We start from the raw sequence: 14,441 nt of genomic DNA on the forward strand, positions 1-14,441 counted from the left end.
GAACAGTTTCAAATGATTCAGTTCGATTTGGTGAACTGGTTCAAAAAGATCTGGTTACATCGAATGATTCGTTCGCAAACCGGATATCACTGAACTGTTGTGTTTTGAACTCTCTCACAACAGACACGGAAGAGAAGACAATGCTGAATAAAGTCGTAGTTTTTGCTATTTTTGGACCAAAATGTATTCTTGATGCTTTAAAAAATTCTAACTGACCCTCTGATGTCATATGGAATCTAAATCTAAAATATCTTAAACCGTGTTCTGAAGATAAATAGAGGTCTTACTGGTTTGGAACGACATGAGTGCAAGTTATTAATAACATAATTATGATTTTTGGGTGAGCTATCCCTTTAAGTTGTTATTTTATATTATTCTCCAGCAATTAATTAATGTATCACTGGTGGTAAAAATAAAATAAAATCGTATGTTGTTGCCAAAATAATTAGTTCTAACGTTATTTTGTGGTTTTTTTTTTTTTTTTTTTTTTTTTTTTTTTTTTTTTATTAGGTTGATGCAGTGCAAGATATGCAGATTTGAACACCCTGCCCAGGAGGTCCTTTTGAAACATGACCAATTGTGCCACTACCAGGGAAGATACTGCCAACTACCCTGCCTCTACACAGATTGCATCTGCTCCTTTAAAACCACTGGTTGACGCCTCACCTTTTAAGATCACACAAGTGCTTATCTTCACGTGAGAGTCACTTAACATTGAATGATGAATTGTGTGACTTTAAGGAAATTTGTACACACCCTATTACTCCAAACATATAAGGAGCCATTTTTAAAAAATAATGAAACTTTAAGGTGCCCTTTTAGCCAGTGTGGTTTTTGAAACACATCTGATTTCATCATCCAGTGGTCACAGAAGTCAAAATCATTGCAGCTTTTCCATTACAGACTTTAAAGCAAACATCATTATTCAAAATGCAGAACCAAAAGACAGCGAGCCACAAACTGTTGTTATGCACACACTTTTATCACCATTGCAGTTAATTTTATATTGCTTCTGATAGATATGAAGGACAGATATGGAAGCCAATACATTTTTGACTGGACCCGTTGTTATTTTTGCACATTATTTTGGACTTGAATTTTGTGATAGTTAATTTAATTGGGAAAGCATCAAATAAAAACTGTTTAGAAGTTTTTAATTTTGCAACACAAATGTCACAAATAAGCTCTTAACTTGAAAAAAATCTTTCTATTGTAATTAATTTTATTGCGAATGAAATGACTTGATTTGGTTTGTGATTTAAACTTGCTGTTCTACAAAAAAAAAAAAAAAAAAAAAAATCATATTGATGAAATAAATTTTTTTTTTTGATTCTCTCCATTTAAAGATTTTTTTGAAGACCAATGTTGTACTGAGTAGCATTTAACAAATTAATTCACTCATATTGGATTGGCAGTTTTGTGCTGAACTTTAAACTGCTTGAGTAAAACCTGAAGTTCTGAAACTGTAATGTAACCCCCTCCCCCCCCCCCCAAAAAGCTTTTTTTTTTTTTAAGCAACTTCAAATATCAGGTTTTGTAAACAACTAATTGACCTTTAAGTTGAGTAAACTCAAAAATCTGTTGAAGCTGGTAGCCTCAATCATAAATTGGGCCAACTTAAAATTTTAAGGCAACAAACTTCAGCAGATTTTTGAGTTTGCTCAACTTAAAGGTCCGTTAGTTGTACAAACTTTTGTGCATGTCCAATCAACATAATATATTAAGTTAAGTGAACTTTTAGGTAAACTTTCAATTTTGTGTTTAGCTGACTTAGTCATAAGTTGGGCCAACTTAAAATTTTAAGTCAACTAAACACAAAATTAAAAGTTTACCTAAAAGTTCACTAAACTTAATATATTATGTTGATTGGACATGCACAAAAGTTTGTACAACTAACAGACCTTTAAGTTGAGCAAACTCAAAAATCTGCTGAAGTTTGTTGCCTTAAAATTTTAAGTTGGCCCAACTTTTGATTTTTTTACAGTGTATAAATAAAGGTGATTGATTGATTGATAGTAGATCACATTTAAAAGATTACACTTCCATGAAAACGTTTGTTATTGTTTTGTAAAAGGTGTTATTATTCATGTTTGACTGCTTCAGAACAATTGGTTCAGTTGATTCAGAGATCCTAAAAGCTTTGTTTCTCCCTTCACTGCTCAGCTGCTGTCATTTACAGGAGAAGGAACTTGCTGTTTATGCTCACATCATATTTATTCCCAATGATTTCATGTTCCGACATGGACCACAAGGGGGCAGCTTTACTTATCCATTACCATACTTTCATTTTAAATAGGCTTTATATTCAAATAAACAAGGTGCACAAACGTACCAGATTTTATTAATTTATTTATTTATTAGCTTAATTTTAAACAGAGAAAATGAAAAAATGTATGTTGTTAGATTTATTTATTATTACCATTATCTTGCTCTTTTGTTGATTAGATTCTTAATTAAATATTAAAGTAATTAAAGGTTTTCTGATTTTGTTAGTCACAGTTTATTTTGCAAAGAAAGATTTTGTGCCCCTTGGCATCGCATTCAACCTGTGTTATATTTAACACATCCTGTTAGATTAGAAAACATCGCTCCCTGCTTGTGTTCTGTTTTACTGAGCTCTTCCAGATCTCAAGTCATAAACTACAGCAGCAATTGCAGCCACGCCCACCAGAGCAGAGACGACCAATCGGATCACAGCTTCAGTAGAACCACAACAATGAACAGAGTCTGAGGAAAGAAGCAGAAGAACACAGTGCTCATTTTAACCCTTTCAGGTCTTTAAAGAGCACCAAAATTACCACTGACGTACCTGGACACGTGTGACAGAGTTGAGTGATGTTGATGTTGTGTTGAGTCTGGTTTGTGATGGGATTGTTGATCACACAGCTGTAGATGTTGTTCTCCTGATATTCCACCTCCAGAGGTAGAGAGAGACTGATGCTGAGATCAGACACACTGATGCTGGACAATAAACTGTTTCCTTTGTACCAGGAGAGAGTCACAGCACTCACATTAACCACTGAACACAGCAGTGAACAATTAGACACTGATGAACGTTTAGATGAAGATGATGAAGATGAAGAACAGTTCGAAGAGTTACTGGTGATGACAGGAGAAGGAAGAGGAGCTGGAAAACAATATAGAAAGAACAAGTAAAAGTAAGTGTTATCTCAGTATTATCAATGAACAACAACTAAAAAGAACATGATGGAGATGTTTTTTTGGAAGTCTAATAAGAAGAAACCAAAATTTGCAATGCAAAATCAAGCAGGAAATTAATGTTTGCACATGTACTCCAAAGTAGTGTTTGAGCAGCTATTTGATATATTATTTGTCAGTTCAGCTGTAGATCTGTGCAAGCATTTAGAAACTTTTGTGCAGCATACACATTTCAGCCTAGAATAAATAATAAATTAACAATTAGTGAGAGTTTACTCACCGTACACAGTAACACTGAAGCTCTTCAGTGAGGTTTTTTCACTGATGATGGTCAGTTCAGAGTGTTCAGATCTGATGTTTCTGATGGTCAGAGATCCAGTTTGATTGTCCAACAGCAGTTTGTCTCTGAATCGTCCATCATTACTGGCAAAAATAAAGTTGATTTGGTCTCTTTTAATGATTTCAGCTATTCGAGTGTTTTGAGGTCCAAACCTCCACAGAATCATGTAATCTCTCTGTACTTTAACATCAGTGTTTAGAGAGACAGAATCTCCCTTCAGCACTGACACTGACTTCACTTCATCTGTCACAGCGACAAACACACCTGAAACAACGTTTTTTTTTTTTTTAAAGAAAAATAAAATATATTCATTGCATATTAATAGTGATGCATGAAGTGAACTAATCCACATTTATCTTATCTGAACAAACCAAACAAATAAAAAAACATCAAGCCTAGTTTTATATACATATGAATTCAGTAAAAGGAAAATTAAAATCACTTACACTTTGTGACAAACACCAGTAGACAGAAAACAGCAGGATTTGAGATCATCTTCTTTAAAATGTGTCCGAAACGAAGAACAACAGAGATTCAAGAAATAATCAAACTATGTTTTCTTCAGATGACTTGTTGAGTCCTAAATTCATGAACACACTGCTCACAAATACAGCGTTTGAGTCCAGACCTCATAAACTAAAAGAGGCAGACCACAACAGATCTCAGTCAAACTCTCAAACTGAGCTTCTAGTGAGTCAGAGAGAATAAAGAGCCTCAAACAAACTGATAGCAGTTTCCTAAACTGTTTCACGAGCCGGAGACTATACACATCTTCTGACTTTTGTTTTCAGAGGTTATATTTTTCTTACTACAAAAGTACATTATAATATTTAAATATTCCTTAATCTCTCACTAAATGCTTCCTCATATCTCACTTACAAACCACATCCTGTGAAACCAACAGACTGCTAACAACGACAGCAGAGAAACAGTCCAATCACGTGACTCTAAATGATGCCTGATTTAGGCCATTAAAAATAAAATAAATATTTTTTTAAAATATATTTTTCAATTATTTATTTTAAAATAGTTAATTTGTTGTTTATTTGAACATTTCTGTGACATAAGACAAAAAAAAAAAAGTACAGAGAGCATGTTGTAGTGTGTTTATTTTTCTGCAGCCATTGAAATTACAACACAATAAAAACATTAGGTACAAAAGAACAAACCTGCAAAAGGGGCAGAAACTGCCAGTATGCTTCAGGACAAATGCTAAAACCTATTACAAATAGTTTCAGTGAATATTTTTTATTCTTTCAATAAGTTTAGCTTCAGTGTGTGATTAGTCTTGAGCTACAGGGTGATGTGTTTTATGACTAACTCAGAGCCATAACAAGCGATAGGAGACCATGCCACAAACAAACGGTGCAAAAGGCAAATTAATTGTGTATCCAACACAAGTCTAAACAACAAAACCCAAATATGGGGTGTGTTAATGTCAATATCAGTAGTGTAGGGCAAATGCATGGATGTATGATGTGTATGACTGCAAGTGTTGAGTGTAACAGAAGACATAAACTTAAACTCAAATGTGCATCGGTGAAGAATGCTGGTGTCCCAAGCGAGGCATGGACCTGAACAGGTCTACCGAGCAGCGTTCAAGCTTCTAGCCACCGGAACAGATCAGGAAGATAGCGAGCAATCCAGCAGCGAATCTCCTATTTAAACAATTCTTCTCAGGTGACAGCAATCAAGTCTGAAATAGAGGAGGGGCAAGAGAACAAGCAAAGACAGGCCAAGGGCCGTAACAATGTGGATGTTTACATTCTGTCAGCATTCTTTAGAAAAATTTAAAATGTATTTGAGCAAATGTATGACATTCTGCAATATGACACTTATGTACATACTTGGATTGAAAGTTTCACTTCTTACTGAATACTACTACTAAATTGTTTGTAATTGCTTGGTATGCTACGAAGTTTGTCGAAGTAAATACATAGTTTTCTACCAGCAGGGGCTGACTTGATTATGCTACAGGTAAAACTCACAAATAGTCAACAGATGGAGCCTCGGTGATTCCATGACTGTATACATTTGGGTTAGACTCAATATACAATAATGTTTGTAGCTCTGGCTGGTTCCTTTTCTGAACTTTCTTCTTTCTTTTGAGCTATTTTTGCCCAGTTTTTCATGACTATTGTTTTATAATCAGAACTAGGATATGAATCACTTGGATGGGTGTGAAAATTATACTACACAAACCAGCTAAACTCAAGTCTAGACATGATTATACTAGGTATGAAGGTATGAAGCTGTGCAGCCTCAGACAAGATTGAGGTCAGAAATTAAATTAAGTGAAAGGTTGCCTGTTGTGAAAACTCTACAATTCTAGTATTTTTTCTTGTTAAGGATCAAATTCTCTTCATCAAGTACTTTTATCATTTGTAGTAAACAATGCCACAACCAGTAGATTTGCAGTGCAACTTTGAGACTTGAAGCTTTGTTACATTCTGATATTTGCTCCAAAATGCTCTGGCCTGTAATAAGATGAGCTTTATAATAATACAGTCTGAATGATCATCATCTGAAAAACACCTCTGAATACTCTGTCTGATTCTGTCCATTAGTCTCCTGTAAGAAAACAGACACAGGAAAATACTGTAAAATACTGGAAAATACTGTAAAAATACTACATATGCTTACAGCATAACGATTTAGAAACAAAACAAAAAAACACAGTAATACCGGGTGACCCCGAATAGTTGACGAATTGATGATTTGATTTGAGGAGCCTGATACAACTACCAATCTAACAGTCGAATATTCGCGGGGTGTTATTGATTATGCCATTTTGACTATATGGGGGAGCTCAAATGTCTGATTTAACATAGAACTACCGGTTTTCTCCCAATAAGTTAATATACAGCCTGTTATGATAAAGCTGTAAGAATCTGAAAAGAAAGTAGCTTCAAATTAATATTTTAAAGTGTGTGAATAAATCCAACCACCCCTATAGATTTATGTTTCACAAGAGGATCATCTTGGCGGCAGGAATTAAAAACTTTACCAAGACTCAAACTGACACAGGCAGAGACTGGATTATTTCGAACTGGTAGGGTACAAGTGATTTCAAATCATTTCAGCTGGTGTATATATATATGGTGGATATATTATTAACCTGATATAAGATGCATTTGGTTTTGAGTCATGCGCTTCATTGTAGTACTACGGTAATATCTTTTTAGCGCACAGCGCGAGCAGGACAAACTGCAATGTAGAATATTAGTTACTATGACTGGGACTGTTACTGGGACTGTTATACATACTATTATAATGACAAGACCATTATCCTAAAATGCTGTGTATTTTTAGAGTTTAGCTGCAGTGTTTTTGCACATTGTTTTGTGAATAATGTGTCCCCAAAATTAGTTCACATTCAGGGCCGCGCAGATATGAGCATTCGGGCACTTTTTGCAAATAGCCTTTAAGTCTTAATATTAGCGTTATGTTGAGTAAATAACGAAGCGTATTCTATATGTAATTATGAGTTGAATACCATTGATTTAAAACTTGCTATCAAATGCGTCACTCTGCTAGTCATCTTCCGCATGCACAGCTCAAAACATTAATGCAGAACAGTAACTGCTAACGTTTAAGAATAAAGTTATAATGAGAGCTATTGTATATTATTACACTGTTGTAAAAAAAATTGTGTTCGTTATGTGTTAACATCAGTAATTATGTCTGACTTGACTCAATGTACTTTGACCAGCCCCCAAACATATGATTCGAGTATTAGTCGAATATCGGCAAGATTAAAAAATTCTGATTCGATTATGAAAATCCTTAGTCGGGGACACCCCTGGTAATACCATTTATACATGGAGAAAAGGAATGCTGTGAGAAGTTGAAATCCCACACAAAAAATGGACTGAAATGCTTCAAGATCATGTAAGTACATGCACATAGACACAGAAGAACTGAACTGAAGCCAAAATTCATAGTCAGTCACGAGGGTGATCATTCGAGATCTTAAGTCCTTTAAACAAGTAAAAATACAATGTACAGTTTTTTGTGTCTTGGTTTCATAACTTTGGCCACAAAATAAAAAAAGCAAGTAAGAGCACAGTTTTGAAATTATTCATGCTGCAGCATCATACATATAAAAGTGCAGAGAACAACAAACACATCTTACCGAATCTTGAGCTTTGTTTGTAGTAATCATGGCATCAGTACTCCACCTCTTCCACAGTAGTCCGAGCTGTTTAGTAATGATATATTTACAAAATAAAATAAATAAAAATTGTTGGGACATTTGAATATTAAAACGGCTTAAAAAGCTTTTTTTCTCTCTCTCTTTTGTAGGTAACTTACTTTCTTGTGTTGATTGTTTGTGTCTCCTGCGACTGGACATCAACACAGCTGAAGCTGAGATCACTAGCAGCAGCAGCAGCAGTATTATAATAGCAATCATTAGATGTTTGACAGACTCAGACTGACCATCTGCAATAAATGAAGCAAAATCTCTCATTAATGTAAAATAATTTTGATAATCGATTAGCCCGTCAATAATTTACTTAAAAAAAAAAAAAAAACTATTCCTGTTTTAAATTGTTTAAATATAATTTACATTTGTCAAGTTTTCGTAATTTATAGATCATGCCATTATCCGGTCACCGAACTTCCATTAATTCACCAGCAGAGGTCATCATCCACATCACAGACTCTCACACTGCACAGTACACCCTGGACTACAATTGCCATGTTCTATTTCACCTATCACATTCACCTGAAAACAATCACACACAGCTGCCACCAATTACACACACACAGCACAATCATCAGACACGCTTTATGAGCATTGGACTTGCTTTCACACACTGCAGAGTATTGTTCTGCACATATCCCTCTCCTAGCGATAGCTGCAATACCAAGCCATTCTGTGTTTGTTTTCATAGTCTTGTTTCGGTTTCTAGTTTTCAAAGTCTAGTTTCAGTTTATAGTTTTCATAGTCTTATCTTAGTTTCTAGTTTTCATAGTTTAGTCTTTTTCCTGCCTTGCCCTGTTTCTCATGTTTTGACTCTTTGCTCTGGATTCTGGATTACCCCTCTTGCTAAGCCCAAATTGTTCGAAGACCCACGCTTGCCCTAAGATTATTCTTTGTCTTGCCATCTATATACCTGTTTGCCAGTGTTTGACCCATGTCTGTTATGACCTTGTCTCTGCGTACTAAAAGCTTGCACATGGATCCACACATCTCACAACTAGTCAGCCCCGTTACAGATCATTATGAAGATTATAACAGTACTGTACTTCATGTCCTAAGATACTGTACAACACAGGCACAAATATGTGAAAATGTGAGCTCAAATTATTATTATTTTAGAGACAAAGCAGCACAACAAACTACTGACATACCTGGACATGGTCGACAGAGATCAGTGGTGTTGAGATGTTTAGTCTGGTTAGTGAATGAATAAGACACAACACAGCTGTAGGAATCATCCAGACACTCAAGCTCCAGTTGTAGAGAGAGATCAGACACACTGATGCTGGACAGTAAACTGTTTCCTTTGTACCAGGAGAGAGTCACATGACTCACATTCACAGCTGAACACAGCAGTGAACAATTCTGACCTGATGATCTTTCTGATACTGAAGGGCTTTGAGGAAAATCACTGATGACTGGAACAGTCAGTAGAGCTACGAAACATGAAGGAAAGATTAAAATTTTTTAAACATTTTGGTTTTGCCTTTATTGTGACAGGAGAGTGGAGCGCAGACATGAAATGAAGCAGGAGTGAGAGAGGGGAGGGATTCAAACTTGGGACGCCTGTAAGGCCGGGCATACACTGTGCGATTTTCATCCGATTTTGAGCCAAATTTTGACTTCTGCGACTCTTTTTGGGTCGGGGTGATTTTCAGCATTTTCATGCATCGTTTATCATGCAGTGTTCGTGCAGTGTACAAGGGGAAACAAGAGGCGATTAACCTCTTCCGACTGGCAATCAGTTGGTCGGATGGATTTCTGACATGTCAGAAATTTTGGTCATCTCTCGTGAGGTATCGCACTATTGAAGTAGGGCTACGACCCGATTTTCCGCGTTTCCCTTAAGGCGGGCGTACACGGTGCGAATTCGGATGGTCGGAAGATCGTATGTCCACGCACACGGCACGAGTGAGTTTATATGAAAATCGTACGGACGAGATGATATACGACACGATTTTACAACCTGCGAATTCCAGAAGCAATCGCACGAAGTTGATAGACGCGTTCGACTTGCAGCAGCGCTGCACGCACAGAAGGATCACTGTATGACATTACCGCGAGAGCGATATGAGAGCGCACATATCCAATGCATTCGAATCGCTCTCGCGGTACTTTGATGTCATACAGGTGATCATTCTGTGCGTGCAGCGGTGCAAGTGGAACGCGCCTAATATAACTGCTCTCCCTCTCTCATAACTGCAAATAAAATATTGATACGAGCCTTGACTGTTTCCTACACGTACAGGTTATTTTTCAGCAATAGGAAACCGGGACGTTTGGTTACCCTGTGTGTGTGTTCTTGTATATGGTTTATACATATCTGAAATGGGTATTAAAATGTAAACATGGTTTGTGAGGACTGTGCCCTCGTAAACCAAATGGCTTTAAAAAAAATACTATACGATGTTTAATAGAAATTTTAAACATGCATTTTTCGTGATGATTGACGTAGTGTATGGGATATACAGTATAGAATACCGTTACGTCTATGGAGAGTCCCTGTAAACTACATATGCGTGTGTGAGCGAGAGAGGGAGGGAGAGAGAGAACTAAAAAGGCATTGGAATACGTTGCTAGAAACATCATACAGCGCTCGCTGTTCCTGACAGACTTCAGCTGCCGTCTTCGTCTTTCTTCTTCTGTGGTTTTCCTAGTTCGTGATTGGTCAACTTCAGATAAATCAACAAATCGGCTCGTTCAACCGCACAAATGGCACGAATTCAAACCGATAGCTCACGAACTTTTTAGACATGTTTAAAAATGATCGGGAGGTCGGGAAGTGCTCGTAAGCCACTCTGCTCGGCTCGTAATTCATCGCAAATTATACGAGCTGCGACCATACGAGAATACGCGATTTCCACACGATTGAAAAAAATCGCATGCGAACTCGTACGACGGCAAAAATCGCACCGTGTACGCCCGCCTTTACTTACATAAACGAAACCATGGTGACATGGCGTGTAGTGTGGACAGAAAGTGATGGAGGGAAAACTTGTGGAGTTATGACAAAGAAAAATAAAAATAAAAGAAGGAAGAAAACGCCTGCTTACCTCCAGTTCGCGTTGCAAAAGGGATAAATCACATTGGCCACTGCCTCTGAGCCACCTGCGCATCTAGATATGCCGTGGGCATTTTTTTTTTTTTTTTTTTCGGGGACATTTCAGCACACAGAATTGTGCATATTACCAAAGCAGTGCGTTTATCCCGGGAAAGCATGTTTATTCTGAAACAGCCACAAACATCCGGGTTCTGAGGGATCCTACGTGTTGATTCCCCACGTATAGTGTGAGCAGTCAAATCGCAACTCGACGATCGGACCGCACAGTGAGCTCATGCAAATCTTGAGCTTTGGCTTTACATCACATGCGATCTACTCGTGCAGTTTGAGATGGTACCATGCCGAAATCTCACAGAAATCGCACAGTGTATGCCTGGCATAACGCAACAGCGCACTTTTAGTGCACTTTCGCACAAGATTTATCAGTGCAGACAAGATTAAAATTTAATTTAAAAAAGCCCTTTTGGTGTGATTTATTCAGTTTACTCACCATAGACAGCAAGATTGAAGCTCTTGTGTTTGACATCTCCATTCATTATCTGTAGTTTATAAAGTCCAGAGTGTAATTTGTTGATGTTTGTGACAGTCAGAGATCCTGTCTGCTCATCTATCTTTAGTCTGTCTCTGAATCTCTCATTATTATCATACACAGAGACAATCTGTTTATAGATTTCAGCAATACGATTCTCTGAATTCGGAAGTATAAATGTCCACAGTATCAGATCATCTCTTTGTATTTCAGTAACATCAGTGTTTAAAGTGACAGAATCTCCCTCCATCACTGAGATCACCATTTCATCTGAATAATCTCCAGATACACCTGGAACAAAACAGACAACAACAACAAAGCAAATACTTTCATCTGAGATATCTTTCATAGTTGTTCTCAGATGTTCTTGATTTGTCAGTTATGTGTAGTAAGAATATTTTTATAAAAAGTAAACGTCTTTCTCCCAGTCTTTCTAATGGTTCAGATTTTTACCGGCAAGAACAAATAATTACAATAAATCAAAGATGCAAATTAAATAGCGTAAACAGATCTTTATTTATTACTTTATTTCAGGTAGGTCTAATATATATATATATATATATATATATATATATATATATATATATATATATATATATATATATATATATGTATATATATAGGATCCTTATTAAAAGTGTTCAAGCTGTGGCTTAGAGCGCACAGAAAACAGCGCTACCGCGTCTGCGCCTAAATAGTTTATATCGGCAAAACATGCATATGATAAACAAGTCAAGCAGTTAATGTAACTTTCACAGTTGATTATTTCACACTTATTGTCGATGAAATTGAGTTCGGATTCTGAGAGAGCGCATCTGACGATTTATAATCAGCAAAACATTGTGCAAAACGAGTTAAACCTGAAAAGAAGTTCATTTTCTGCATAAACTTGATTTTGGTTTCCCTTAATTTTATCCGAACTTGGCAGGTTTATATATATATATATATATATATATATATATATATATATATATATATATATATATATATATCTTTTTTTTTATTTATTTTTTTTTTTTTTTAAGTAATCTGGCAGACGATTTTTCCAAAGCTACTTTCATTATATTTGTTTAGTTCATTAAGGTTACCATTGTAATGATAAGCATTTGCGCATAAATAGCTTAAAACATCTAGCACAACGAACGATGAAGAAATATGACTGATTAAACTTGTGCCCATTTATGAGAAGAGCATGCACGACTACACGAACAGAAGATATAAAAAATGCATAACTTACCGTCTAAAAGCCATAAGCAAAAACAGAGAAACGCGTAAGGCATATTCCTTAACAGCTCAAAACATAAAACGCACACGTGAGGGACTGCATCCAGGTGTTACTTCAAATATATATATTTAAAAAAAAAACTTTCCAGACATGCAGGAGACTTCCATTGACTATCTATCTCGACTTTCATCAACCGAATAGAAATTTGAATATTAACTGAACACAAATTGTAACGTACTGAATCAGTATGCTTTTTAAGGTGTAACTTGCCTGTACATGTGTGTGACGTTTTTTAGATTTAGAAGGCACGAGGAGAACGATGCCCCCCTTATAGGAAGAATATAGTAAACAAGTGAAGTAAATAACTGAAATAATTACATATCAGTTTAAAGTGTTGCTGTTATGATGACATATCTTCACTTAAAATATGGGCAATATAACATAATATAATATTTACATTTAATTGCCCATCTTTACACTGAAGATATGTCATAACAACAACATTTTGAACCGAAATGTAATTATTTCAATCAGTTAACATTTGGTTTTAATGAAAGTATATCTAATTTATGGAAATATTAAATAACAACCCTATTAATTAAATACATTTAAAAATAAGAACATTATGATAAAATGCCATGTCTGTGCCAGTTCTGGGTGGGCCATCTTACCCCAAGAGTATAATTTTATCCTTTTACTTTAAGATAATAATAATAATTATAAAAAATAATAACTTTTTAGATATATACTTTTATTTTTCCTACAGCAAAAAACATTGATTTCTCCACAGATCCCTCATTAAGAATTAGACACAAACAACATTATACTGATGTGGAAAATACAGAAATATTACTGTAAAAAACAACAATAATTTACATTGTACAGCATGGGCGTAGGTTTAGGGGGGGACGCTAGGTACTAGTCCCTATCAATATTTTGAGATGACAAATTTGTCCCCATCAATATTTAGCAAGCTCCTTTGAACTGCTATTTGGATCTTTGCACTGTTATTTGGATCGATTCTAACGGCCAGGATGACGATAGTACAAGAAACGCCGTAATTTGATTGGCGGCGGGGTATCTGACAGGCTACACGCGCGGGCCGGGACTACTTTTGTGATTGCACTAGCGGCGAGCGGGAGGTTGACGACGCCAACGGTAAGTTACCAGGGCTGTCTCTCTGCCACATACAAAGGCCAGAGTAAAAACATTTTAATATTCCGTTTTTTTTGCCCCCTTTTTTTTTTACTTTGTAGATAACTTATGCAAAAGGGACATAAGAAGCTTTTTAATAAAGCAGAGTCAGAGTGTAAGTAAGCAAAATAACTAGCTAGCCACAAAAATAAACTAGCAGTAGTAACTGACCAGGCTTTCAAATGCAGATTCTACTGTGGGAAATAATATTAACTGGTGATAGTATGTGTTACCCAGGATTATAGAATGCTATGTTAGCAAGTAACAATGTCAATAAGCCTGTACCTTAACTTGGAATCTTGCAGTCAACATAAATGTGAGTGTACTGGAGGGTAAATAGTGTTTATAATAGAAAAAGGTTATTATATTTATTTATTTATTTAGATTTGTGTCCTTGTGGCAGAGTATTTTTTGATAGTGTAAATACTAATGTACCTCATAATTTGTTAATACACGTTTGGTTGTTCAGCATTACACAGTCTCAGGTTTTTTTTTTTTTTTTTTTCTTTGAGAGTGCATTTTTGAGATTATAAAGTTATACTAGCTCTTTATGGACAGTATACAGGATGGTATATCGGGGTCAGGATAATATTATGAGATGAATTAGATTCACTGCTGTATTGTGATATTCAGTATTGCCAACAGTATGAAATTAAAAAAGGAAATCATTAAATCACTGGTATCTTACAACAAAAGAATTCCCAGTGTCCCCGGGGGGGTGTCCCC

At 35.9% G+C, this 14,441-nt stretch overlaps 1 protein-coding gene and 1 long non-coding RNA gene across 2 annotated transcripts; both read right to left on the reverse strand.

Annotated features, from left to right (window-relative positions):
- Positions 1-2,691: 2,691 nt before the first annotated feature.
- Positions 2,692-12,784, reverse strand: LOC113075662 (SLAM family member 9-like). The gene is made up of 5 exons (XM_026248342.1): positions 12,534-12,784; positions 11,258-11,587; positions 3,440-3,763; positions 2,799-3,127; positions 2,692-2,727 (listed from the first exon to the last, which is right to left on the reverse strand). Exons 1-5 carry the CDS (start codon positions 12,574-12,576, stop codon positions 2,692-2,694), a joined length of 1,062 nt encoding a protein of 353 aa, XP_026104127.1. The 5' UTR covers positions 12,577-12,784.
- On the reverse strand, positions 5,599-7,673 carry LOC113075664 (uncharacterized). Its single transcript, XR_003281014.1, has 2 exons — positions 7,635-7,673; positions 5,599-6,070 (listed from the first exon to the last, which is right to left on the reverse strand). It is a non-coding gene; the product is annotated as an uncharacterized LOC113075664 (long non-coding RNA).
- Positions 12,785-14,441: the final 1,657 nt, after the last annotated feature.

Source organism: Carassius auratus, unplaced genomic scaffold (assembly GCF_003368295.1).
Source record: "Carassius auratus strain Wakin unplaced genomic scaffold, ASM336829v1 scaf_tig00017433, whole genome shotgun sequence".
Classification (NCBI taxonomy): Eukaryota; Metazoa; Chordata; class Actinopteri; order Cypriniformes; family Cyprinidae; genus Carassius; species Carassius auratus.

Bases quoted from the DNA above. Each gene is read 5' to 3' on its own strand.
- LOC113075662 (XM_026248342.1), bottom strand. From the start codon at position 12,576: ATGCCTTACGCGTTTCTCTGTTTTTGCTTATGGCTTTTAGACG. The intron at 3,764-11,257 runs GTGAGTAAACTG...ACGTTGTTTCAG, and splicing joins CTTCAATCTTGCTGTCTATG to GTGTGTTTGTCGCTGTGACA. The intron at 3,128-3,439 runs GTGAGTAAACTC...ATTGTTTTCCAG, and splicing joins CTTCAGTGTTACTGTGTACG to CTCCTCTTCCTTCTCCTGTC.